Below are 27,639 nucleotides of genomic sequence, written 5' to 3' on the forward strand. Positions count from 1 at the left end.
TGGGTAATACTTGCTGAGTACCCTGGGCTGTTCTGAGGGTGCAAATCCACCTCTATCTACCTGGATATGTGAGTCTGGGGGGATTTCCTTTCTATTTTAACAGCAATTTTGCTTCTACCACCTCCAACAGCAGCTCAGAGACAGAACTCGAGGCTTTTCCTTTTGAAGAATGCTGTAGGGATGATGCAAAAGGAATTTTACACAGCAAAATGTGCCCCAAAATGTTGGATCTGGGGGGCAAAATAAGGCATTGCTCCATGCTGAGATGCCCAAATCCTTGTTAAAATGATCTTGATCCCATACTTACAAACTGAGCTGTGGAGTGAGCATCTGTTGGGGTTTACTTCAAGAGCAGGACCGGGGTGCTACCAGCCATGAGTTGTCTCCTGTCGTTGCAGTGACCATCCTTGAGATGCTGCTTTAACCCCATAACACATCTTGAAGAGCTGGTGGATGACAGAGCCATGGGGGTCTCAAGGAGCAGTGGGGCAAAGAACAGCAGCAGGTGAGTTCTATGGGGCATGAAAGAGGATTTTGGGATGGCCAGCATAATGTTATCACACTTGGTGGTGGTGGTGGCTCTGTTGGGCAGCTCAGCCCTGAAGTGATAAGTAGGGAAATCCCTTTAACTTCCATTTGGGAGCCCATTTTGGTGCTGCTGGACATAAGGTGGCATCACACCACGGTTTATCCTCACCACCAAGGGGTTTGCTGAAGGCATAGCCTGTTTGGCCTCAGTGGGATATATTTGCCCTTGTCCATAGGAAACGAAAGAGAGAGTCAGGGAATAAGGAGGGGGAGTTGAAGGCACCCAGGAGGAAGGTGATGAAGAAGGAATCAGAGGAGATACCATGTACAGTGGAGGTACCAGCCAACCCTTTCCATGCTCTAGCATTGGGGTGACCCTTGTGTCTGTCCTCAGTGTTATGTGGGCACCAAACCCACTGCATGAGCTTCCTTCTCTTTTGTATTATCCTGGTGCACAGCCCCCTGTGGTAAAAGGGAAGAAGAAGAAGAAGAAGAAGTCACCAGAGATCAAGGTGAAGCCAGTGCAGGAAAACATCATCAGCAGGTAACTCCTTGGTTGGATGGGGATAAGATGGTGGGAATCAAGGAGGAAGTGGGAGCTGCAGGGATTTGCCTCTTCCATACTGGGGTTCCCCATCTGGGTTCATGCCAGAGCTATCCATGGGAATGCAGTGTCCATCTCTGCTCTCCTTGGTCTGCTTTGAGCATCAAAAAGGTGGGTTTTAATTGGGGAAAACCTTGTGTTCTTCATCTCCTTTCTGGCCAAGAAGCTCCCTAAAGCAAGAGGCTGAAGAAGGACTCGGTTTGAGCCTACAGGATGGGATCCAAGCAGAGGAGGGAGCTGCTCCTGGGTTGGTACGTGGTGGTCTCTGTGCCTAAGAATGAAGGAGTACTCGTGGTTTTCTCTCAAGGGGGCTGTGGGGATGATGTTGTGGATCTAAAAGGGATCCTTTGGGAGAAGAGAAGCTGCATGGAGACCTCATAGCAGCCTTCCAGTATCTGAAGGGGGCCTACAGGGATGCTGGGGAGGGACTATTCATTAGAGACTGTAGTGATAGGACAAGGGGTAATGGGTTAAAACAAACAGCAGAGGTTTAGATTGGATATAAGGAAGAAATTCTTTACTGTGAGGGTGGTGAGGTACTGGAATGGGTTGCCCAGGGAGGTTGTGAATGCTCCATCCCTGGCAGTGTTCAAGGCCAGGTTGGACAGAGCCTTGGGTGATATGGTTTAGTGTGAGGTGTCCCTGCCCATGGCAGGGGGATTGGAACTGGATGATGTGAAGGTCCTTTCCAACCCTAACTACTCTATGATTCTATGTTGGATTAAGTTAAACAGTAAAGCTCAGATTCAGGTGGTTTTGGGGTTGAAACAGTCATTAGAGTCTTGGAACAAGAGCATGAACTGGCATTAATAGGGAACACCTGGGTGTCTATATCACTTCCCAAGCATGAAGCTGTGACCAGACTCATCCTGATAGCATCCCTTTCTGAGGCATTTGGTCTTCACTGCTGTTCTTGGATGATGCTAGGAACACAAATTCCTTCTCCGTTGTGCTTTGCCCATTTTATGTTACACTTATACAACAAAGCCCAACAGAGATGCTTTTTCCTCCTGCCCATGATGAGCCTCCATTCCTCTTGCAAACAGGGTCTGTAACGTCAGCAAACACTCCTGCATGGATACTCTTAATGCTGTAGCATTGAAACCCCTCAAGGGTGCCTGTGGTCAATGTCCTGCTGTTCCCAGTGCAAGCTCCAGGCATTTGCATGCAGGATATGTTTTGGAAGACGGTGACTGTCTGCTCCTGAACTTCCCAACCCGATTGCTGACAGCACTGAAGGATTGTGAAGTCAAGAGCAGGCGTATTCCCAGGGAACAGAAGGTTATGTTGTTGTAACCAACCTGTAATTAAGTCAGGTTTTTTTCCCCCTTTAATGAGTTTTAACTCAGCAGCAGCTTTCAAACAAATCCCTGTGTGGTTTTGGCCTCCCTTGAAAGCCTTCAGAAGAGAAACTTGGGGAAGTTGGGGTTTAAAACAAGAGCCTTGATGTACTGGGTGAAGCTGGGATGGGTTTCAGGGTGCTGCATGGCCAGATGCAGGACAGCCTGGCTTCAGCTTTGAAAATGAGTGTGCAAACACTTCTGGTTATTCCCTGGGCTCTGTTGGAGTCCCCTCCGAGCTCATTTTCCTCTGGTCCTGTCCCATTTTCCCTATGTTTTCCTTTTCCCTTCCACTTTACCTTCTTTTCCTTACCCTCTGGTCACCCTTGTTGTATTTCCCACCTTGTGGCTTTGCCCCCATCTCTCCTTCCCTCTTGCCATCTGCTATAAGGGTCATTAAATCTTCTAAGGATCAAGCTGGTGTGGATGCACATAAGCTGCTATTTGATGCACCTTTGTTTTGGAGCCCTCCCATCCCTTCTGTCCCCTATAGCAGCAACACATCCAGTGAGCAGGCGTTTGAAGAGCAGTGAGACTTCACATGTATTTGCTCTATAAAACACCTATTCAGTGCTATTGGAAGTCAGAAGGGATTTCCTAAGTCCATAAAGCATTGAAATTCTCCCTGTGCTTGGAAAAACACCTGGAAAAACGTGTTCTGGGCTCCTGGTTTCTCCTCAAGATGGATGAGGAAGGGGGATGTCAATGGGACATGGGTATAGTAGCCTTGCTGATTATCACAGGGGATGGGTGGTTGCTTGGGGGTGATGCTGCTGTTGGGGTACCCATGCCAGCTAACCTCTTCCATATCAACACTGTTAATACCTTTCAGGAGGAGACTGAATCAACCCTGCACCAAGGGCCATCAGTGGGGCCAGAAGACTCTTCAAGGTAGGTTGGGCCACTTCCTGAATGCTTTTTGGCCAGAGAACTTCAAATTTGTCCTTTCTCTTTTTTCCATGGGGTTGTACATCCCTGTTTTTTCCTTCCTGTACTGCTGAGTTGATGCATCCCTCCTGTATCCCTGCTGCTGATGCCTTCGCTGGGCAGCTTGGCTATGTCCTGGTGTCTTCAGTCACTTTAAAGCCTGCCAAAACCCATCACAAGTGGAATTTGGGGCCCCAAATTGTGCTTTGTGCTTACCTGGAGAGCCATTCCCATCCTCTTTGGGAGAAGAAACCCAGTTTCCCAGCATCAGGCTGGGTAGCATCAGGCCATGCTTCCCAACTGCCCCCATTGAGGGATGCCAGGAAAGGTGAAGGATGGACAATGGTTCTGGTGCAATGAGGTGTGGTAATGGAGGCTCCTGTCCCCATCCAACCTCCCCAAGGCTGCTGGAGTCAGCAGGCTGTGATTGCTCAGGTGCACATACCTACATAAATACAGAGGTAGGCGGTGGGGAAAGGCTGGTGGGGACAACCAGCCTCCCAAAACCTGGGAAAAGGGTGTTTCTTCCCTTTGCTCCATGCTAGATCTGGCCAGAGATAGGAAGCTGAGCTCATAAAGCTGGTCCTTAGCAGGCTAATCCTCTTTGCCTCTTAGAGACAGGGGCTTTCATGTCCAGTGAGAGGCCTCTAATAAGACCTTGTGGGGAAGGAGCCGATCCCAAGTGGTGGCAGGACCTTCTGAGTCATGGATGTGCTTGACTATTAATGAGATTGGAGGGGCTGAGCGTGTTTTGCTGGGACATTCACCCTAATGAGTTCAGTGGGGGTTGTCTAAGGTGTGTTCTGGCTGCAAGGAGACATCCAGCACCTGGTTTGGTTCTGAGGACTTGTTGCCTCCATCCTAAGCAGTCTCAAAGGCTTTCCTGAGCCCTGTGTTGCTCTGATGTCCTACAGGCTGGTAACTTAGCATCATTCTAAATGGATTCTTATCAAGGAGCCCAAAATCTCACTTGATATTGTAGAGCCATGTGTATGGGATGGTTTGTCTAAAAGAAGAAACTGTGAGTCTTTGTAGTCACTTGGATGTGAAGGAGAACCATTGACATCCTCTTTGGGAGAGGAAAACTGGCTTCCCACCTCATTCCTGGGTAGCACCAGGCCATGCTTCCAAACTGGCCCTGCTAAAGGATGCTAGAAGGGGTGAAAGATGGACAATAGGTCTGGCCAGTCCATTATGGACTGATGTAAGGGCCTGAGCTTAGCTCTGAGCTTGCCTGTCATGGACTGGAGGAATGTGGCTGTGGTTGGTCTGGATAAGTTGGCTTGTTGGGCTTCTACTTTGATGGTAGTGCTGATCACAAGCTGGGGATGGGATGCTCAGAAGCCTGGTAAGCATCTTGCTCTGTTGGGAGGTGGCAATGACCCAGCAGGGACACCGCAAGGGGACATTGTCCCCTCAGCCCTGTGGAGATGTAGGCTCAGCCTGGAGGACATAAGCTTGGTTTAGGCTGTGTTTGCTGCTTTCTCATTCATGTCTTGCTTTGCTTTTTGGAACGAGTGACTCAAAGATAGGTTTCCCACCTCCCTTTTTGACAGAGGGGAGACTGAGCTGAGCTCTTAGGCAGAAGCTGTTCCCTGTGAGGGTGCTGAGGCGCTGGCACAGGGTGCCCAGAGGAGCTGTGGCTGCCCCATCCCTGGCAGTGTTCAAGGCCAGGTTGGACACAGGGGCTTGGAGCACCCTGCTCCAGTGGAAGAGGTCCCTGCCTATGGCAAGGGGTTGGAGCTGGAGGAGCTTTAAGGTCCCTTCCAACACAAACCATTCCATGATAAGCTGGAACCTGGGGCCAGTTGCTGCTGCTTTGGGATATCTCCATCTGCTGCGACACCCATGGTAGTGCTGTGCCTGAAGGGAAATGAAGACTTTCTTGGGAGCATCCCCTAATTTTGTATGGAAAAGGTGGATGCTGCTGCTCAGCAATGCAGTGAGAAATGTCTGTGCTTCTGTTGTAGATCCCTGTGCAAGCCCTGGAGAACGGGATCTGCAGCAGGACAACAGCTCTTGGAGACCAAGGCTGGAGTTGGGGTAAGGAAACTGGGGCAGGGGCATTTTCACCCCTTAAACCCAGTTCTGGATGGGGCACATCCCTTGGCACCTCCTCCTTTCACCAGGGCTTTAGGATAATCTTTCTCCATTCCCACTGTGAAGGGAGGGGATTCTCCCCCTCTGTTTTGTTCTGGAGCCAGGCTGAGAGAGCTGGGCTGGGGCAGCCTGGACAAGAGAAGGCTCCTGAAGGGGAGACCTGAGAGCAGCTCCAGTGCCTAAAGGGGCTGCAGGAAACCTGGAGAGGGGCTTGGGACAAGGGCCTGTAAGGACAGGCCAAGGGGAATGGCTTGAACCTGCCTGAGGGGAGACTGAGCTGAGCTCTTAGGCAGAAGCTGTTCCCTGTGAGGGTGCTGAGGCGCTGGCACAGAGTGCCCAGAGAAGCTGTGGCTGCCCCATCCCTGGCAGTGCTCAAGGCCAGGTTGGACACAGGGGTTTGGATCATCCTGCTCCAGTGGAAGGGGTCCCTGTCCGTGGCAGGGGTTGGAGCTGCAGGAGCTTTAAGGTCCTTTCCCACCCAAACCATTCCATGATTTGTTTTTCTTCCCTTATCAGATCCCGAAGGCAAGTGATGGTGTTGCTGGAGAGGCTCCATCCCTCTCTGAAGAGCCTTTGGAGGTGGATGTGGGGCTCACTGCTATGACAGAAGATGAGGAGAAGGAGCTGGACCTCCCTGTCCTACAGCAACAAGAGGATGCCCAAAGCCTGACAAGCAAAAAGAAGCAAGAGCAAAGGAAGCAGAAGGAAAAGGGATTGCTGGGAGAAAGAGGGAGGAGGAAGCATAAAGGGAAGGAAAGAAAAAGAGGGAAGAAGGAGGATAAACTGGATGAAAGTCCTGGGAATGTGATGGAAAGCATCAAGGAGGAAAGTGCTGATGGGGGCAGCAATAAGACAAGGGGACAGGGAAGAGCCAAGCAAGGGAGCAGCAACAACACCTGGAAACAGGGTGGCACGAAGAAAAAGCAGAAGGGACAAATAGGGAAGTGCAAGGAGGTTAAAATGGCAAAGGTGGGGAAAATGGGGAAGAAGACAATAAAGAAGGACAAGCTGGAAGAGGAGCAAGAGCTGGAGAAGGCACATGAAGGGGAAGGAGAAAAAGGAGTGGGAGATGAACTGGAGGAGAAAGATGTGGTGGGAAAGGGAAGTGAAGATAGGGAAGGGGTGAAGGAGGAGGATGAGAAAGGGGATGAAGGATGGGGTGAGACCCACAGTGCAGGTGTCAAAGAGGAGGTGAAGGATGAGGAGGGTGAGGAAGGGAAGGGAGATGTGCCACGGAAAAGGAAGGTGAAAAAGCCAGAGGAGGAAATGGAGAAAAGGGAGAAAAGTGAAGAGGAGACACCGAGGAAGAAGCCAAAGAGGAAATCTAAGGAAGGAGGAGGGGAAAAGAGCAATCAAAAGGCTAAAAAGAAGAAAGAGGAAGAAAAAGAGGACACCGAAAACAAGTGGAAATGGTAAGTGTTGTATGTGCCTTGGACCTGGGGGCAGGTCTAACCCTAATGCAATTGGGGGTTTAGCTTTATTTCTTAGGGTAAAATTTCAACTTTTTATCGCTATAACTTAATAATTATATAATTATATAAATAAAGAAAATATTTATATTTATATTACTATATTTTAACTTCTCCGCTCTATTTTAAGCCTCTATCTAACTTGGCGCTTTCAGCAGGAGGAAAAGAGAACACAAGGGTTTGCATCCTCAATAATACCTGTATAATAGTCTGGTTTAGCCTTATAGCAGTACATACTGCTATACACACAGTACATACATACAGTATGTTTTCCTCTTGGAGTGGTTTTGCTGATGCCCACCCAGGGAAAGGAGATGCTCATGGCTGGTGGAAGAGATGATTTACACACCCCCCTCTAATAAACCCACTTCTAAGACAGTGGGACCTGTAACAGGGAGGTGTAGAGAGGCTTCATTTACCTTTTTGCCTGTTTTTGCAGCAGTTTTTGGATGATCCAGGCAAGCTTTTTTGATAGGAGAGCACTGGGAAGGGTTGGATGAGTGTGGCAGATGGATGCTGTATTTGCCTTTGTAGGTGGCTGGGAGCAGTGGCTTTAGCCACATGGTGTCACTGTCTCCCAGAGCACCCCAATACCTAAAGGTAAAGGAGCATTTAGGGAGCTAGATGCTTTAGAACCGGTTGCAAACCCGACCTGTGGGGAGCTTTTAGGTTGTTATCCCACTCAGGGGTGTCCGTGATGCCTGGACCTATGGGATGGCTCTTGGGGAGCACAGGGTGGCATGAAAAATGAGACTAAGCATCTTCTTTCCCTATATAATGCCTTGTTTGGAGGGGCTGGCACAGAGGCAAGAGGCTGGTACATGGCATGAGCCCAATTTGGGGCAGTTTTACCCCAAAACACATGCAGGACTACACTTCCCATAATGCACTGCCCCGGCACATGGGAAGTACCACAACCTGCACCGCTCGGACACGTTGGTGCCCTCTCATAGCGATACCTGCGGTGGTCCCACTGCCACCATGCCCGGGTGGGTAGCAGGATGCTTGGGATGACCTGAGCATCCATCCACCCGCATCGGATGCTCTGTGGGTGACTGGTGCCATGTACCGGCATCTCACCTCCCTGCTGCTTGGCCGCAGGGTCCATCAGCCCCAGTTCACCCCAGTTTGCCTGCGGTTCGGCTCTGGGGGCTGCGGTAGGTGAGTGGGGGTGATGCTCTGATGGGATGGGGGTTTGAATAGGTTTGGGAGGAGAAACGAAGCCATTCTGTGTCCTGCAATCGCTGCTGCTGTGTCCTGCAGTCCTGTGCATCCCTTTTATGGCTGCCTGCCTCCAGGATGCTTTTAGCCAAGTTTTCTGTAGCTTGTTGGGTTTTCTTGTCGCTTTTCCTATGCTTTCCTGGCCCATTTCATTGTTTAATGCAATCGGTGTATTCCACCGCGTTTCCTGTTGGGGAGGAGAACGGTCAGAAACGCTTCCGGGGCGCTGCTGAGCGAGAAACGCAATCTCAGCATTAAATACGTTGGGAAAGACCTTTAATGTCATCAAGTCCAGCCACCAGCAGGGAGTGTTGCCTTCCCTGGGGTGAAATCCCGACGGATTTGCCCAGAAATCCTTGTGTTTTCCCAGGGATGTTGGGGTTAAGGGGCTGGTGCGGAGCCGCAGGGTGCGGGTTCAGTGCGCTGATGTCAGCAGAGCTTTAACCTCTGGTTCTCTCTTTTAATGCTATTCTGATCTTCAGGGTGGGTGTTATATACTATATATCTTACATATATATATGTTACATGTATATACTATATATTTGTCATTTAAAATGCCCTTTAAAGCTTAATCTCACTGCTGATGTTTGCAGTGACATTAAAATCCTGCTTGTTCTGGATGGGGAAGATGCATGAGCATCTTACTTGTATTAAGAGCATGGGTGTAATGTTTGTGTGTGGCCCGTCTCTGGCCTATGCACATGAACCTCTGAACCTTGTTTTTATCTGGGTTTGGGTGCTCTTTAATAAGCAAAGTACATTTTAGTGCTTGCAGCCCCTTCTATGCAAACTGAGCAGCCTTTGTGGCTCAGCAATGGGGTCTCTGCCTATGCCCAGGTGTTTGGTTGACCCATCCATCCCTTCATTCTCCCTATATATCCCTTTATGTCACCATACTAAGTGTGTTCCCTTCTTCAAGACCCCTTCCCCTAGGTTCTATTGCAGTATTCCTTGTTTGAAAGAATGGGGAAACTGAGGCAGGAGCAGAGACAACAGCATTTTACCTGGGTTTTATGGCAACCATCACTTCTCAGAGCATCTTTTGGGAGAAGATCCCAGACCCCATGATTGGGATGCTCTCATGGGTCCCTGTGCACTTGTCCCAGGTGGGAAGAGGAGAAGAAAGAAGATGGGATAAAATGGATCCAGCTGGAGCACCGAGGACCCTACTTTGCCCCTCTCTATGAGCCGCTGCCTGAGGATGTGCAGTTCTATTATAATGGTATGTTCACCTTCTGATGGGACCTTGTCATGTGGAGTTGTCTTCTACCTGGCCAAAGAGCCACTGTCTCCTCTTGTATAAGGAGGGGGGAAGTATTGCAGACCACACACTATTATCCAATGGGATATTTAGGCCCTTTAAAGCCAGAGCCCTGGGTTAAAGCTGGAGGGGTTTGCACAGGGTAGGAGTTATGGGGTTACTGTGGAGCTAATGAACCCTGATGGCTACAGGGTGCCTCATCCATCCCATTCCCTGCAGAGCACCCCAAGCAGTGTGAGGGCTCCTATGCAGCTGTTTGCAGCTGGTTCTAGGATACTGTAATGCAGCCATGTGTGGATCTGGGACTTGCACCTCTGTTCCCATCCTCTCCTTGCTGCAGGCCATGCAATGGGGTGTCTAGACCCCAAGCTGCCTAAGGAGAAGCAATGCATCTTGATGCTATTTGAAATCCTTGTGTACCTGCTGTGAAGATGTTTATTTCCTCCACACCACATTTATTTCCTCATTAAGATGCCTTTTGGGTTTGAGCTTTAAGGCAGCTCCTGATGCTTCCCCCAGAAGGCAGGAAAATGGGATTTAACTTTTGATATGCACTTTGCCTGTCCCATGGCCTCAGTGATCACTTGGCCACCAGGATCCTGCAGGGCCTGACTGGGTTGCTCCAAGCTCCTGGTCATGGTTCCTGATGGCCCCATGCATCACATTGCAGTGGAGGGGCTGAGATCAACAGGACAGGTGCTTGGCTGTTCTCTCCTTCCCTCTCTCAGCTTCATCCCTCAATCAAGGGGAAAAACACATAAAGTCCTTTAGGACTTGACCAAGGGATGCCAGAGATAGGAGAGAACCCCAGTCCCATGGAATCTTGGTCCCCCTGAGCCCCTTCAATGGGCTACTTGTGCCTTGTGGACTTTGTAGAGCAGAAAAAGGAGGAAAAAGGCCAATTTGGGTAAATTGCCTCCTAAAGCTGTCACCAGAGGGCACTGCTGGGACATCGATGGGGTTGTCAGCTCTGTGAAGAGGAGCCCTGGCAGCTCTGTGTGCTCCTGCATAGGGTTTGGACTTTGTGCTTCCGAGCTGTCGGAGACCCATCTGTGTGTTGTGTGCATCCAGGCTGGTGGCTTTGGCCTGGGATACTGGGTGGTGCTGGGTCATTTGCTGAAAGGTGGCAGCATTCCTGGATGGAAAAGGCTGGTTGAGGACAGGCAACAACCTGAAGCAAGAAGGCACCATGGCTGGGCTGGTGTATGTAGGTTGTTGTGAGGTTCCTCTAAGGCTGTGACCCAGTGTGCACTGCAGTTCAGGTGGAGGTCAGGAACCCCAAAACCCCCAGTGTCTGGTGCAGGGGAACAAATGGGATGCCCCATCCCTGGCAGTGTTCAAGGCCAGGATGGACACAGGGGCTTGGAGCACCCTGCTCCAGTGGAAGGTGTCCCTGCCCATGGCAGGGGTTGGAACTGGATAAGCTTTAAGATCCCTTCCAGCCCAAACCATTCCAGGATTCTATTCTATGATTTCCATTCCTCTGGAGAAGATGAAGTGTGTGTATGCAGATGGGCTGCTCTGGGTGTTGGTCCATAGGCAAGGCTGAAGTCTTCAGCATCCAATAGGGGATGCTGAAGTCCTGCCAGTGTCTTTTCTCACCCCTCATCCCTGTTTGTGCACTGCTTAACATGAGGGTTCATCAACCAATTGCTTGGAGTTGTGGGGTTGAGCTGTCCCCATCACTGATGCTAAAGGTCCTCTCCCTTCCTAGGCAAACCCATGAAGCTGAGCCTGGCCACGGAGGAAATTGCCACGTTCTATGCCAAAATGCTTGATCATGAATATACAACCAAGGAGATCTTCCAGAACAACTTCTTCAATGACTGGAGGAAGGTACCTTCCCTCCTTAGTGTCCATCCTCTGCACTGAACACTCAGCATTAAACCTGTTGTCCCCAGGTAGATCCTAAGCTACAGTGTGGGATGGAGGGGATGAGCTTTGTGTCTTATAATGTTAAGATTCTAAATGATACGGTTTCTTTCGTTATGGGTTTAGACTGGGGCTTTCTGTCTGCAGCATCCTTGAGGACCTCACATAGTGCTCCCTGTGAGGTTTAGTGATGCTACATAAGAAAGATGTTGCTGGGACTTGCAGACAGCATCACAAATAATAGAATCATAGAATAGTTAGGGTTGGAAAGGACCTTAAGATCATCCATTTCCACCCCTCTGCCATGGGCAGGGACACCTCACACTAAACCCTATCACCCAAGGCTTCATCCAACCTGGCCTTGAACACTGCCAGGGATGGATACCTTTGGTGCTGCTTGCTGTCATGCTTAGGGGGACCACTTGTATCCACAGCACAGGTTAGAGGTTGCTCCACTCCAGACCTGGCTGTGTTCTGCTGCTCTGGGTGCAAGCTCAAGTGTCCACATGCAGCCTGCCCTCCTGCCATGGCAGTTCTGTGTGTCCTTGGGTGGATGTGGTCGGATAGATGGGGTAGCTGCTTCCTGATGGACTTCCTGAGGAATGGCACATTCTAACAGCCCAGAGATAACCCATGTCCTGGGTTTCATCAAAAGCAGGTCGAAGGAGGTGATACTGTCCCTGTGCTCTGCTCTCATGAGACCCCACTTGCAGCACTGGCTGCAGTTCTGGTGTCCTCAACATCAGAAGGACATGGAACTGTTGGAGCAAGTCCAGAGGAAGCCATGAGTATGAGCAGGGGCTGCAGCACCTCCTGTATGGAGACAGGCTGAGAACATTGGGGCTGTTGAGCCTGGAGAAGAGAAGCTGTGTGGAGATCTCACGGCAGCTTCCAGTGTCTGAAGTTGGGCTACAAGGATGCTGGAGAGAGACTCTTCATCAGGGACTGCAGTGATGGGACAAGGGGTGATGGGTTCAGACTGAAACAGGGGAAGTTCAGGTTGGAGATAAGGAAGAAGTTCTTTACTGTGAGGGTGCTGAGGTGCTGGCACAGGGTGCCCAGAGAAGCTGTAGCTGCCACATCCCTGGCAGTGTTCAAGGCCAGGTTGGACACAGGGGCTTGGAGCAAGCTGCTCCAGTGGCAGGTGTCCCTGCCTGTGGCAGGGGTTGGAACTGGGTCATCTTAAGGTCCTTTCCAACCCAAACCATTCCATGTAGGTCTCCTTCCTTGCCTGTGAAGGAGGCTCATAGGCAGCAGCTCTGTGTGGAGTCCGTTTTGCCTCCTGGCTTTACCCATCCCCTCTTACCTCTTGCTCAGGAGATGACCTCAGCAGAGCGGAATATAATCAAGGACCTGGACAAATGTGACTTCACTGAGATCCACAAGTACTTTGTGGACAAAAATGAGGCTCGGAAAGCACTCCCCAAAGAGGAGAAGCAGGTGAGGACTGTTTCCTATGGCATCCGGGACTGGCTGATAAGGTTTGGGACCAGTTTGGGGTATTTTGGCTCCTGCTTCTCTCCCTTCTTTGTGTTATGCCTTGTCCTGTTTGCCCTTTGGACTCTCTCTGTCCCCATGACCATCACCCTTCTCTTCATTAAGCTGCATCTGTAGGTCCTGCATGTTCCATAGTTTTGCAGGGTACCCATCATTCTTGGACCATTGTTTGGGGTCCTGCTTGGTCTAGAGATGGTGGAACTTCGCAAGGGGGTGGTGGCATGTAGGCCTTTTCCTTGACATATTGCACTGGGCACATTTGCACTGGGAAAGCATCATTGGGAGGGTTTGCAAAGTGGGTGAAGATGAGCCATGCTTGGGGATTGGATTTGGACCCACGTTTCCTGTAACCCTTTGAGCTCTGTATCCTTTGAGTATCTCTAGGGATGCTGATAGGTAGTTGCAAGTTATGGGATTTTGGCATCATCCCATGGGGTGATTGTGGCATGATGCTCATTCCAGAAACTGAAGGAGGAGGCGGATAAGATCCAGGAGGAATATGGGTACTGCATCCTCGATGGGCACCGGGAGAAGATAGGCAACTTCAAAACAGAGCCACCGGGGCTCTTCCGTGGCCGTGGTGACCACCCCAAGATGGGCATGCTGAAGAAGAGGATCATGCCAGAAGATGTTATCATCAACTGCAGCAAGTGAGTTGCTATGGAAAGAGCTGTGGGGCTGCTTTTGGGACTGGGGTGAGCACCACACCTTTATGTACAGCTGTGGGGTTTTGCTGTATCCTACAATCACTCCTTTGCACACCCTGAGGTTTGGACTCGTCGCTCTATGTCGCTCTATTATCACCCCCATAGGTGTGCTTTGCAATTAGGTCTGACTTTTGGCTTCTTGATCAGTGTACAGTGGGCAGGAAGCTGCTCAGCAGCTCCCATCTCACTGGTGCCCACACTGTTCACCCAGCATTAACTGCAAGCACTGCAGTGCTCCTTTGGTCTCTGAAGAAGGGACAACACAAAGCCCAGCATGAAGCACATTAGGAATGGCTTTCCTCCTAAATTCCTTTCCTCCTAAATTCCATTCCTCCTAAACAAGAGTTACTTTTGGTGGCTGGAAGCATCACAATGCTCACTGGAGGGAGGAGAACCAGTGACTGGGTTAAGAGGGTTTGCCTTATAAGTTACATGAGTTGGACTGGTCCTAAACCACCCATATGAAGGCATTGTGAACTTGGTTTAAAACACCTCCTCACCAGTCCAGCAAGTCCTCCTGTTTTCCTCAGCATCCAAATGATTAAGACCTGATCATAGAATGGTTTGGGTTGGAAAGGATCTTAAGATCATCCCGTTCGTGTTGTGGAGCAGTTCTTGTTGGGCTGTGTGCTTACTGTAAGCAGTACTACAATGTATTGATCATCTTTGTCTGACTATGAAGAAAGGGTTGAGCTGATGGCCTGTTTCTTCATGGTCTGAGGGCTGTAACCTGGCTCTGCCCACAGGGACTCCAAGATCCCTGAGCCACCACAAGGACACAAGTGGAAGGAGGTGCGCTGTGATAACACTGTTACCTGGCTGGCCTCGTGGACAGAGAACATCCAGCACACATTGAAGTACATCATGCTGAACCCCAGCTCCAAGCTGAAGGTGGGAGGGATGCTGCTGTTCAGGCAGAGCTGGTGCCTTGTGGACCACTGGCTCTTAGTCAGGTGGAGAGATCAGGGGAAAGCAGAGATGTGGCTGCCACATCACCAAAAATGTGCTTTTCAACCCCAAAAAGGGCTAAGCTAAACTGGTGTGCCATTGGGTGATGAGGTGAAAAGGGCAGAGATGACTGTTTAGCATCAATCCTATTCAATGCTAGCGGCAGAGCCATCCCTGTGCCATGCTGCTTATGTGTCCAGGGAAGGATATTGAAGGCCAGACAAGGGCTGAGAGGATCATGGGGTTGAATTCATTTATGCTATTAAATGGATGGTAGGCGAGGTGGGATCAATCTGTAGTGCCATGGAAGTGAGTGAATGCTTTTTGGGGAGGGAAAAGTGATTTAAAGCTATTTCCAATCCTCAAAGCAAGGACACTGCATGGAAGTTGGGCACAACTGAAGTGCATTGTGTCAGTCCATGTTGGTATCCAAGCAGCAGCGGTCATGGCCAAGCAGTGCTTGACCACTTGGCTCTGGGCTAGCTGATGGAGGACACCTCCAGACTACAAGCAGCCCAGACTTGTCCAGGATCCCAAACCAAACCAGTCAGCAGAGGGCACAGAAACCCAATGGGAGCTGTTTCTGCTCTGATTTCACCACTTCATGGGTCTAAGAATGCAATGGGGTTTGGGCAGTGTTAAGGTGCTGGAGGTGTTCCCAGAACAGGATTTGAGTGATTGGGATGGAAGGAAGATGGGGCACTGGTGAAGAAGTCTCTGCCTGTGTTTCCAGGGGCAGAAGGATTGGGAGAAGTACGAGGTAGCTCGGCGCTTAAAGGATGTTGTCCACAAGATCCGTGCTCAGTACCGGATGGATTGGAAGTCCAAGGAGATGAAGGAGAGGCAAAGAGCAGTGGCCCTCTACTTCATTGATAAGGTATCCATGGTCTCACCTGGCTTCCAGGTCCCCATTGCTACAGTCCCTGATGAAGAGTCCCTCTGCAGCATCCTTGTAGCCCCTTTCAAACACTGGAAGCTGCTCTGAGGTCTCCATGCAGCTTCTCTTCTCCAGCCATAACCTCAGAAAGGGGAATTGGGGTGGGCTGGGATGGGTAACTTGTGGTCTCCTTCCAGTTGGCCCTGCGAGCTGGCAATGAGAAGGAGGAAGGTGAGACTGCAGACACAGTTGGTTGCTGCTCCCTGCGTGTGGAGCACATCAGGCTGCACCCCGAGCTGGATGGACAGAAGCACGTGGTGGAGTTCGACTTCCTTGGGAAAGACTCCATCCGTTACTACAACAAAGTGTCCGTGGAAGAGCCGGTGAGTGGTGCAGAAGTGGAGGCAGTGACCAGCATCACAACTTAGTGCAGTGTTAGATGGGGTGGCTCTGTTCATTCAGTGGTCATCAGTCCCAAATCTGCGTTGAAACCTGTTGTGGAGATGCCTCCTGGCCTTTAACACTGTGGTGGCAGCACATGCATGAGATGCAACAGGGCTGGATGATGCCACACAGTTGCTAACCCTGATGAGGACACTTGTTAACCCTTTCCTGGACAAACTTTGGGGTAGGGCTTGCAAGGTGCCTAAGGTTTCTAGCCCACAAACCATCAGAGAAGTCCTGTCTCCTGCTAGAGCATCCCCAGTTGACTGGTGGGCATTAGGACTTGAACTGTCCTCATTGGTATCTTACTCTTTTGCTTTGCCCATGGGGTAGGTGACTTTAATGGTGTTTGTGGGGAAACTGGAGTGCCAAGGATAGCAGAGATGGAGGAAAACAGCCTGTGAAACCAGTGACTTTGGGGGTCCTTGAAGTTGGGAAGGTTGGAAGTGTGGTAGGATGTGTATTATGAGTCTGAATCAGGGACTGTCTGGATGAGGACACTGATGGAGATGAGGAGATGTCTGGGAGTGGTTTGCTCTTGTCCTTGACCAGAGCCATCCTTTCCTCTTCTTTTAGGTGTTCAAGAACCTGAAGCGGTTTATGAAGAACAAGGACCCTGCAGATGAACTCTTTGACAGGCTCAAAGTGAGTTGCTGTATCTAAGCTTTTAAAGCAGCAGTGATGGCCCAGAGAGAGTGGAAACAAACCCATGACACCCTTGTCCATCCTGCAGGCTTCCAGGCTGTGGTATTGCATCACTGGCATCCCTTACCCTGGTTTTAACTATCTCCCCTCCAGAGGCATCACTGTAACTGTTGGAACAAGCCGTTAGGATGCTGTGATACCTTTCTCCATCCTCTTTCTGCATTGGTAGCATCTCTGGTTCTCTGAATGCCGTCTCGGCTGCTCCCTGCACCCACGAGTTACCTGTGTCCCTGCTGAGGAGGTGGCTTCCTGCTCCTTCCCTCCTCTAACTCATCTGCTCGGGCTCTATTTTTAGCCTGGGAACACTTGCCCACGCACACATTGCTTGGGGCATTGCTGGAGGTGTCAAACCTCAGCTCTTTGCTTTCACACCTCGCTGGGGCTCAGCAGAAGTGTGAGGCTGCAGGAGCACAGGGATGCTGGGGAGAGGTGCTGAAGTCTTCCTGCCCAAGCTGCTCCGCTCCAAAACCCTCCTCCCTCCTCTTCCTCAGTATGGGAAATAGGAAGCTGCCACCTATCTCTCTGCCTGCATCACCTACAAAGCCACTTGCTCATCTCGCCAATGAAGAGCTTGCTCTTGTCTGGTTATGTAGCAGTTATCTGGGACCGGCTTTCTTAGTGCAAATATGGTATAATCCAAACCACAGATAACTTCTTAGCATCTCCTGTTTCTAGTCCTAATGCAGCCCCGTGTGCTCCATAGAACAGCCTTGGTTAATATGGTTTAGTGTGAGGTGTCCCTGCCCATGGCAGGGGGGTTGGAACTGGATGATCTTAAGGTCCTTTCCAACCCTAACTATTCTATGATTCTATGATATATGTGAGATGTGTCCCTTTGGACATGGATGAGCAGAAATTGTTGACTCTCTACTCTGGTGAGACCTCGCTTGCAGCACAGTGTGCAGTTCTGGTGTTCTCAACATAACAAGGACGTGGAGCTGTTAGAACAAGTCCAGAGGGGGCCACGAGGATGCTCAGGGGCTGGAGCATCTCTTGTATGGAGCCAGGCTGAGAACATTTGGGCTATTGAGCCTGGAGAAGAGAAGCTGTGTGGAGACCTCAGAGCAGCTTCCAGTGTCTGAAGGGGTCTGAAGGTTTTACTGTCAGAACTTCTTGTTCCCTTCCTTCCTTTCCCCCACATTCTGTCTTCTTTTCCTCCCTCCAGACATCCATCCTGAACAAACACCTCCAGAATCTGATGGATGGTTTGACTGCCAAAGTGTTCAGGACCTACAACGCCTCCATCACCCTGCAGGAGCAGCTCAAGGCCCTTACTAACTGTGAGTTACTAACAGTGTGTGTGCTATCACCAGCTGCTTTATGTGACCAACGGGCTCAGCCATGTCTATCCATCCCTTTGGGTCCCTAAGTCCTCTCCTTGATAGGTGATGCACCACATTGTAGGGTGCATTGTAAGTTATGTACACATAACTTAAGGGAGCATACAGAAGGTTGGAAACTGTGCTAAGTGAGAAATAGCTACTTTCTCTGACTAATAATCGTGATGGGGTCACGATAGTCATGGTGGGAGTCATGGAGTGTCACGATAGTCATGATCCTTCCCCCTTTCCTTGCATTGCTGGTTGGTGGCATTATCTTTGCCTGCCTTGGATACTGTGCTTCATCACTCATGCATCACTCAGTGATACTCAAGTGTCCTTTTCCCCAGCCAGTATTGTTCTCCCCTGGGAAAGGCAAACTTGCTGTTGGTTTGTTCCCTGCCTTCCCCAACTTCCCAGCTATATCCCAGAGACATAGGGATGCTTCCATTTCTTTCCAGCCGAAGACAGTGTTGCAGAAAAGCTCCTGTCCTACAACCGAGCTAACCGAGCAGTGGCCATCCTGTGCAACCATCAGAGGTCTACACCAAAAACCCATGAGAAATCAATGCAAAATCTCCAGGCCAAGGTGAGACAAAACAAGAGCCAAACAAGAGACCCAGACTTGATCTTGCCTCTGATGTGTTCTTTTGGGGGGGTTAGAGGAGGTAGGGGATGGAGAGAGGGAGGGGGAATAAATGATGCCTAAAGAGATCCCATTGATCAAGCATGACAGAGGATGAACCAGGAATAGAGGCCTTTTTAATCAGTGCAGAGACAGCAGCAGCTCAGGGTAGAGAGGGGTAACTTAAGCTCAAGTGCTGGATGAAGCAACCTGGGACAGGGTTTGTGTGGTTTTCCATAGGATTGTGGGATGGTTTGGGTTGGAAGGGACCTTAAAGCTCATCCAGTTCCAACCCCTGCCACAGGCAGGGACCCCTTCCATTAGAGCAGGTTGCTCCAAGCCCCTGTGTCCAACCTGGCCTTGAGCACTGACAGGGATGGGGCAGCCACAGCTTCTCTGGGCACCCTGTGCCAGCGCCTCAGCACCCTCACAGTAAAGAACTTTTGCCTTATATCCAACCTGAACTTGCCCTGTTTCAGTTTAAACCCATCACCTCTTTTCCTGTCCCTATTTTGCACAATGCTAGGAAATGCTTGAGCTCCAGCTAATGCTGCAGGGTTGAGTTGTTGGGGATAGAGTAGGGCTCATAAGTGAGGAGTTGTGTGTCAAATGAAAGGAGAAGAGGGGGAGAAAACCATGAGCTGACTTTGTGTTTACCTGCACAGATCAATGCCAAGAAACAACAAGTGGAGGAAGCCCAAGAAGAGCTGAAGAAAGCTGAAGATGAGTTCAATGATACAAAAGATGCCAAAGCAGGAGCGTGAGTGACTTTTCCTTACAACTCTCTTGTGTGGAGGGATCTCAGTTCAGATGGAGATGGTGTGGTCATAAACCCAATGTGCAGCTCATAACAGAAGTACCCATATTGGGTACCTCTTGTCCTATGGCAGCCTGGTAGATGGGTCAAGGTCTTGTGGATGGTTCCTTCCAACAGTAGCATTGTAAAGAGCTTCCTCAAGGAGAATTCCTTTGTGGTAGGGAAACCTTAGTGAATACTGTGACTTCAGCCCAAGCTAGAGGCTTGGGGTTATCCTACAGATGCCATGGTGCATGAGATTGGAGCTAGGGATATGCAAACTGGCCTTGATGCATGTTTTCTTGAGGGATGCTTGAGTGCTGGATTGTAGCCTGAGCTCTGCAGTAGTCATAGAATCATAGAACATAGAATGGTTTGGGTTGGAAGGGACCTTAAGATCATGCATGGGCAGGGACACCTCACACTAGACCATGTCACCCAATGCTCTGTCCAGCTGGCCTTGAACACTGCCAGGGATGGAGCATTCACCACTTCCTTGGGTCCTTGAATGGCATCTGTCCAGGTTTGCCTTCCAAAACCCAACTGTGACTTGATTCCTAAAGACAGGAGGAGGCTGGAAGAGAGAAACAAGGCTTGTACGTTAATTTCTGCTATTGGGGTTTCTTGTTTCCCTGTGTTAGTGAGGTGCAGAGCAGGTTATCAGAGGCAACTCTTGCTCATGGAGCCTGGATTTGAGGGAGATGGTCTTTGCATGCTGGGCTTTGTGCTTGCCCAGCCTTGATTGTGATAACCTTTACTAAAGTGTCTTATCAAGTCAAAGTACTCAAGAAATAGATTAATGTTGAATGGCATCTTCAGCTGCCATTGTGGAGTATTTGTAGGTTCAGACCTTACAGGACAGAGACTAAACTGAAGCTCATTGGCATCCCATCATGTGTTCACACAGCACCAGACCAGGAGAACCCTGTATTTCACCTCTGTTTCTTTTCCCCTTTACTACCCTGTCTGTGGTGTTCTTCCTTTGCCCTCAGCAATGTGGAGAAGAAGAAGAAGAAGTTGAAGCAGCTGGAAGAGCAGCTCTCCAAGTTGAATGTCCAGGCCACAGATAAAGAGGAGAACAAGCAGATAGCCCTGGGCACGTCCAAGCTGAATTACCTGGACCCCAGGATTACCGTAGCTTGGTAAGCGTTGGGCATCCCATGGGGTAAATGTTCCTTCAGGGATGTGCAGATAGACTCATGGAATGATTTGGGTTGGAAAGGACCTTAAGACCATCCAGTTCCAACCCCCTGCTGTGGGCAGGGATGCCTCACACTAGATTGTATCACCCAAGGCTGTGTCCAACCTGGCCTTGAACACTGCCAGGGATAGGACATTCCAAAGCTAAGGCTTCCGTTGCTGCAGATAACTGGTTGCAGGATGTTCCTTCTGGGTTTAGGGCACGAAGAGGTCCCTTTGCATGTCTTCATTGCCAGTGACACAAAGCAAATTCCTTGAGGAGCTTGGGGCTGGAGGAGCTTGGGTGAAAGATGCTGCACCCTGAGCTGAGGACCACTGTGATGGGAGCAGGGTGGGATGGGGGCAGCACATTCCAACTGATGCGTTTGGGTTCAAATTGAAACAGGGGAAGTTCAGCTTGGAGCTAAGGCAGGAGTTCTTTACTGTGAGGGTGCTGAAGCACTGGAATGGGTTGCCCAGGGAGGTTGTGAATGCTCCATCCCTGCCAGTGCTCAAGGCCAGGTTGGACAGAGTCTTGGGAGACATTGTCTAGGGTGAGGTGTCCCTGCCCATGGCAGAGGTTGGAACTGGATGATCTTCAGGTCCTTTCCAACCCAAACCAGTCTGGGATTCCATGTTTTGTATAGGTGTAAGAAGTTTGGTGTCCCCATTGAGAAGATCTACAACAAGACGCAGAGGGCAAAGTTTGCCTGGGCAATCGACATGACCACTGAGGACTTTGAATTCTGAGATGATGCCCTCCCTGTTACCTCGTGCTCCTTTGGTGCTATTGGAAAACTGGTTCTGTATGTTCTGCACTGTCATTGTAGGCAATGGGGCTGGGGTTTGCCTAATGAAGGAGTCTGATATGGGTATTTTGTGCCTTTCTTTGGATATAAAAGCAAACACCGGGTTTCTGGTTGAACCAGGTATTGCTGCATTGTGACGCTCATCCCGCCTGCAGTGACTTTAATGTGAACTTTTAATCCCTCTTCAGAGTTGCCAAATGCTTTGGATCTTTTCTTTCCCTCCTCCAGAGTATGGGAAGAAGATTGAATGAGAGGCTTAATTGTGCTGATAAACAAGATTAGATCTAATCCTGCCTCCTTGATGTAGTGGAGCTGTGCTGCCCTTTTCAGACTCTGAATCAGTTCAATGGGGAAACACAAGGCAACGACAGCACCAAGTACAAGACCTGGGCTTGGGTCAGGGATGCAATGGGAGAAAGGGAAGAAGGGTTTTACATGTGAGGGTGGTTTGTGCCTTTTCTAGTCCAGGAGAAAATGGTCCCATTGCACAAACAGAATTAAAAGGGAAAAATGCTGTGGGAGGGGGTGAATGTCATGGGAGGAGGAGGAAGAGGGAGGGGAAGATGCTGGATTAAGAAACAGGTTTCACGCTGGAGGGATGAAATGCACCTTGGTGCAAGCTAAGTGCACTTTAACCACCTCTGTGTAGTTCAACCTTGGTCTGGGAGAGGATACTGCTTTTGGGGCTGTTCTTTCCCCTGTTTGCTTCAGGATGCTGTGGTTCAGCTCATTGTATCCATAGCAGAAACTAGATTGTCCTTTCACAATGAGGGAAAGATGATGCTGGTTGTGAGGCTGGACCAGGCTCTGATGGGATGTGTTTGGGGGGTGGTACCGATGTGCTGGCGATAAAAGCTTTGTCATCAGGCTGCATCCTCCCCATGAGCATGGAACAGGCAGGGTCTGATACACAAACTACTGGTTCTTGCTGCCTAATTGGCTGCTTTTCAAGGGGAAAGCAATAAGGGATATCAGCATGTACCTGGCAGCAGTGAGCCTGCACACCAGTGAATCCCAGGTTAAGCAAGCTGTTCCATTGGCAGCACAGCCTTCTTTGGCGTCTCAGGGCTGATGCTCAGGTCACGCTAATCCAAAGCTCTTGGTGCTTCCCATGTGCTCATTTACAGGCTCTTGTTCTTGTGTTTCATCTCCTGCTGGTTTGGTTGGAAGTCAGGTCCTGGAAATGCATTTCATTAAAACTGGAAGTGTTGCTTTCCCTGGGTATCAGTGAGTGGAGGCTTTGTGCAGCTCAGCCAAGATGTGGTTTGCTCTGAGCTGATGTGCAGAGATCCGAGCCAGCCTCTCTATTGGGGTCTGTGTGTGCTCAGGTGTCTACAGGGGATGAGACTTGATAGGAAATCCTTTGTCCTCAAGCAAAGAGCTTGCTTGCAGGTCTCAAACCCCAGTTGTGCTTGGTCCTGAAGGACCCATGCATGGCACTGAGCCACCAGAATTGAGCTGCTGCATGATAGTAGAGTGACAAACACAAGGGGAAATGCAGGGGTGAAGCCACTGCTGTTCTCACATCTGCACTGGGGTATGTTCCTCTGCTTGGCTGAGGGGTGACAGCTTGTGACACTCTTAACTGGGCTTAACATGGGTCTATGACTCCAAGCCTCAAGAGCTTATGCAGGCAATGGACTTCTGAATCAGGGATCTAAATCAATCTGAATGGTGGCAAGATTTGTTTCTGGCAAAGGTAGGCTAGTTACCAGCTGCACAAGCAACAGGCAGGAGCTGCCAAGGATGCCATGACCCATGTTGGATGTAACAGAGGTAACCGGTGTGGTCTGAATGGATGGAGATGGTTTTCTGCCCAGACTGTTTAAATGCTTTCTGGCCTTCAAAAAGAGGTTATTTGCCACAAACTGTGGTAGGAAGTTTGTTGCATCCTAAGTAAGGGAGGAATTGTAGCCAAGCCCCTAATAAAACAGTGCTTCTCTTTACTACTATCAGGGAAAAGGAGATGGATGCAGTTGGATGAGCACTGTAGGTGTTTCTGTTGAACCATAGGAAAGGGATATGAATAACTTGGTCCTTGGGCTCTCCTCCAGCAGGTTCCCATCAGTGCTGTGATCCTCGGCTGAGTTAATGGGATGGAAAAGCTGGGTAATTGCCATATTACATAGCCCTGTTCCTCCTCACCCTGTTGCTGATTGGGCAGTGGATCCACAAAAGGGGGTGCATGCAGTGCTTCATGCTTGTGGTGTCCTCGGTATAAGGACATGGAGCTGTTGGAGCAAGTCCACAGGAGGCCATGAGGATGCTCAGGGGCTGGAGCAGCTCCTGTATGGAGCCAGGCTGAGAACATTGGAGCTGTTCAGCCTGGAGAAGAGAAGCTGTGTGGAGACCTCAGAGCATCTTCCAGTGTCTGAAGGGGGCTACAAGGATGCTGGAGAGGGACTCTTCATCAGGGACTGCAGTGATAGGACAAGGAGTGATGGGTTCAGAGTGAAACAGGGGAAGTTCAGGATGGATATGAGGAAGAAGCTGTTCCCTGTGAGGGTGCTGAGGCACTGGCACAGGGTGCCCAGAGAAGCTGTGGCTGCCCCATCCCTGGCAGTGTTCAAGGCCAGGTTGGACGCAGGGGCTTGGAGCACCCTGCTCCAGTGGAGGGGGTCCCTCGCCATGGCAGGGGGTTGGAACTGGGTAATCTTAAGTCTCTTTCCAATGTGAACTGTTTTATGACTCTAGATGGCTGTGCTTTCCTCCACATCTCCCTTGTCTACCAAAACATCCTGCTTCCCTCCAAAAGGCCATGCTTGGAGCAAAACTGAGATGGTTCAAATCCAATGAGAGCTCAGCTAAGGAACCTTGTGTTTGCCTCTTGTCCTGCAGCAAACAAGGAGGTCCAGGCTGGCAGATGGGCTCTGTGCAGTACTTGTAGGGCTGCTTGGCGATGCTCTGGATGTCAGGGCTGCAAGGATCTGCTGGTGTCAGCAGAACAGTAATTGTTGGCTGTTCATTAGGAGCTTAAACAGAGTGTCTTTTCCCTGGAAGGGTGTCACCCTGGCTTGTATTTCCCTATGGGGCTTGATCACTTCTGTCAGAGAGCTCAGTGGCATCAAGATTGGAAGCCTAAATGCATGGAAGTTATGAAGTAAAACAAGGTGGAGAGTTTGTGTGTGTGCAGGTATCAAAGAGCTCATACTGGGGTGAGTAAGACAATGTGCTTGGGACAACTAAGATTTAAAGGTGTTGATAAGCCTGAGGAGCATCCTTCTGGCCCTTTGCCATAGGCAAATGAGATACAGGTTGGAGAAGTTGAGCACATCCTTGATGTCACAGTGGCACGAAGCAGCAGTAGCCTGGTGCCATGTCTGACAGGGGTTCTGCACTGCTCAAGGCCCTAAAGAGCAGCATCACCCCCCCCATCAGACACCTCTGAGGGTAGGATCCCTCTCCCAGCCCAACAGTTTGGGGTTATTCACTGACTCCAAGCAACTGATAATAACTGAAGGGGGCTACAAGGATGCTGGAGAGGGACTCTTCATCAGGGACTGCAGTGATAGGACAAGGGGTGATGGGTTCAGACTGAAACAGGGCAAGTTCATGTTTGAGGTAAGGAAGAAGTTCTTTACTGTGAGTGTGCTGAGGCACTGGAATGGGTTGCCCAGAGAAGCAGTGAATGCTCCATCCTTGGTAGGGTTCATGGCCAGCTTGGACAGAGCCTTGGGTGCCATGGTTTTAGTGTGAGGTGTCCCTGCCCATGGCAGGAGGTTTTAACTGGATGATCTTCAGGTCCTTTCCAACCCAAACCATTCCATGATTCTGATGAGCCCTGTCTGCCTTGGCTCCTCCAGCACTGTTTTTAGCTTGGCTTCTGTAAAGAAGTGCCTTCTGTAGGCATAGACAAGCCTCTGCTTTGATGCTTTTAAGACACTTGGTAGCCCAAAGTCAAGATACTAGAGATTCTGCCAGTATTTGATGAAATAAGTCAAAAATTGAGCTTTTTCTGGTTTGTTTTTTGTTTTGCTTTTTTTTTCCCTTTGCAATTGCTTCCTTCTCTTTTCAGTTTAAAACAGTCCAAAAAGGGAACATCTGGTTTCAGGCAAAACCAGAAGTGGGACCTTTCCCTGGAACTCCTTGATTTACTAACATGCTTTTCATAGATGCCTGTTGTTCATATTGGTTGGGAGGAGCCCTCAGGATGAATTTACCACAAACAGAGCTGACTGCTCATGCTGGGATGGGCTTAGGGCTGCTCTAGTTACACAACAATGCTTTATAAGAGCCTTCTGGGAGATGGGGTTTGTCTCCTTGCCTATGTGCTGGGGCCATCCTGTGCTATATGATGGCACCTCTGGGTGGTAGGAGGTGGTGAAGTTCCTCTTGCCTTGCTTTGGCATCTGCTGCCTGTGTTCAGTCTCTTCCAAGGAATATTGATGTTGGGAAGGTCTGAGGAGGGTTTGAAGGCAACCTCCTGCTGAAAGAAAGGCCAACTTTGGTTGCTCTAGGGCTTCTCCAGCCAAGTTTCAGTATCTCCTTGGAGGGAGATTCCTTCACCAGATCTCAAGGTCCTTCTTTTGGCAATTCATTACTGCTCTGGGAAACTTCTCTTCCTTGCTTATATCTGGTTTGAATTCCCCTTGATGTGTCTCATAACCAGCTGCTTGTCTTCCCCCTGTGTGCCTTTGAGCTGTGGTGTATCTATAGCTGCTTCCTCCATCAAATAGCTGAAGGCAGCAACTTCGCCTCACCTTAGTGTGCTCTCCTGTAGCCTGCTGTGTTGCATGGGGTTATTTAGCCTCACATATGGGACTTCACTGGACTTCATGAGCTTGTAGGGATGTGGCAGAAGGAGGTAGGACCATCTCAATCTACAGCTTGAGGATGTACAAGCAATACCTCTTCTTGCATAAGAAGTGAGAGGCTCCAACAGAGCCTTGTCCCTGCCTGTTGCTTCTGCACCAGCATCCTAAAGTGATGGAAACATAAAGCTGGCACAATGGCACTGAACTGGATGAGCTTAAGGTCCTTTCCAACCCGAACTATTCTATGATTCTAAAGTCCTTGGACCAAGCTATGCTCATCAGAAACCTTCCCACATGCTTTGTCCTGGGAATGAGTCAAGCTTGGGATGAGTGTCCACTCTGATGATGGGGATCCTCTTGATCCTTGAAATTGCATCAACCTTCTGTTTCCCAAAGCTGCTTTCCATAGCAGTTGGGGTTGGCAGCCCATGGGATGCATGGGGTGGACTGAGGGTCCTGGCACATTGTTTGAATCCTAGGATACTTTAGGTTGGGAAAGCACTTTAAGCTCATAGAGTCCAACACTAAAGCATGTCCCTAAGCACTACATCTCCATGTCTTCTAAACACCTTCAGGGATGGTGACTCAACCACTCTGAGGATGAGCAGATACAGGAAGCTGCTTTAGTTGTTCTTTCATCTGCTTAACGATGGTGCCTTTGCTCACATATATATGGTTGGAGAGATGGGCTTTGGGCTGATTCATCTTAATCAGTGCAAAGAGGAAGGTGGGTGTGATGAAAACCCTTCAGCAGGGAGCACGTGCTGTTGAGCTGCTGCTTGTACTCTGCATCTTCTCCCTGGTGAGTGATCGGATTAAGGAGAAAACAGAAGAGCTGTAGTTTGACAGATAGGTGGGAAACCCCTATGGGGATGTAAGATGAGAAGGGTTTCCAGAGGGTTTTTCCTCCTTTTCCTTCTTCCCTTGAGGCCTGATGTTGTAAAATGGGGGGGGAAATGGTGGAAAATGGAATGGAAACTTCAAAGGGGAATGGTTTTGTCAGTATAAGGGGAAAGGGGTAGAGCAATATTTAACTTGAGGCTGTTGCTGCTGTGCTTCAGCCCCTCTGTCTCTGAATGCAATGGGTGGAGGCATTTCCCTTTCCAACATAGGAGTGAAGATCACATCTGTGGTTTGGCATGAATAAACCATGCTCGAGGAGCTCCCTGGGTTTACAGTTGTAGTCTGTGTTCATCAGCAGTCAGTCAAGCTCAGGCTGCTGTAAAATAAGCTCAAATAGGACTGAAATTAACCTCTGCCACGTGTTTGTAATGTGGCACTGCTGATGCCAAGGAAAGCAAACCATTGCCCTGTGAGAAATGGGATGCCTATGATAAAATGAAGGGCAGTTTAATAAAAGGCAGAGGAAAGGCTTCAAAAGCAAGGGTGAAACTCCAGGATATCAGGTTTATGTCCTGGTGAAGAAGAACTGGCACTTACTCTATGCAGCTGCAGAAGGGGATGGCTGCCCACTGTGGATGTCCCACAGGGAATAAATGGATAATACATAGACTGGTTCTTCCTATGCATTCTTCTTAGCTATAGTAGTGATGTTTTCAGCCAGATGGGTTATTCCAAAGGGAAATAAAGAATCAGGAAGAGCTCATTTCAGCTGAGGTTGTCCCAAGCTTTAAGAACAGCTTCTCTAGCCCTTCAT

At 49.7% G+C, this 27,639-nt stretch overlaps 1 protein-coding gene across 5 annotated transcripts in view; it reads left to right on the forward strand.

Annotated features, from left to right (window-relative positions):
* The first annotated feature begins 7,877 nt into the window (after positions 1-7,877).
* Positions 7,878-27,639, forward strand: part of TOP1MT (DNA topoisomerase I mitochondrial) — a 33,003-nt gene continuing 13,241 nt past the window's right edge. For 2 of the 5 annotated variants that reach the window (XR_004549590.1, XM_034062366.1), the window contains exons 1-13: positions 7,878-8,129; positions 9,296-9,411; positions 11,165-11,286; positions 12,640-12,762; positions 13,282-13,469; positions 14,273-14,417; positions 15,208-15,351; positions 15,549-15,734; positions 16,372-16,440; positions 17,666-17,780; positions 18,281-18,408; positions 19,110-19,204; positions 20,233-20,382. Coding sequence is in view for 3 of the 5 variants with exons in the window: in XM_034062366.1 (XP_033918257.1) it covers positions 8,032-8,129; positions 9,296-9,411; positions 11,165-11,286; positions 12,640-12,762; positions 13,282-13,469; positions 14,273-14,417; positions 15,208-15,351; positions 15,549-15,734; positions 16,372-16,440; positions 17,666-17,780; positions 18,281-18,408; positions 19,110-19,204; positions 20,233-20,382 (1,679 nt within the window). In the remaining 2 variants the exon portion in view is untranslated. Of the gene's footprint in view, positions 8,130-9,295; positions 9,412-11,164; positions 11,287-12,639; positions 12,763-13,281; positions 13,470-14,272; positions 14,418-15,207; positions 15,352-15,548; positions 15,735-16,371; positions 16,441-17,665; positions 17,781-18,280; positions 18,409-19,109; positions 19,205-20,232; positions 20,383-21,066; positions 21,726-27,639 lie in introns of those variants that run through there. The other 3 variants (XM_034062360.1, XM_034062376.1, XR_004549591.1) reach the window with 3 other exon arrangements.

Source organism: Melopsittacus undulatus, chromosome 1, assembly GCF_012275295.1.
Source record: "Melopsittacus undulatus isolate bMelUnd1 chromosome 1, bMelUnd1.mat.Z, whole genome shotgun sequence".
Lineage (NCBI taxonomy): Eukaryota > Metazoa > Chordata > Aves > Psittaciformes > Psittaculidae > Melopsittacus > Melopsittacus undulatus.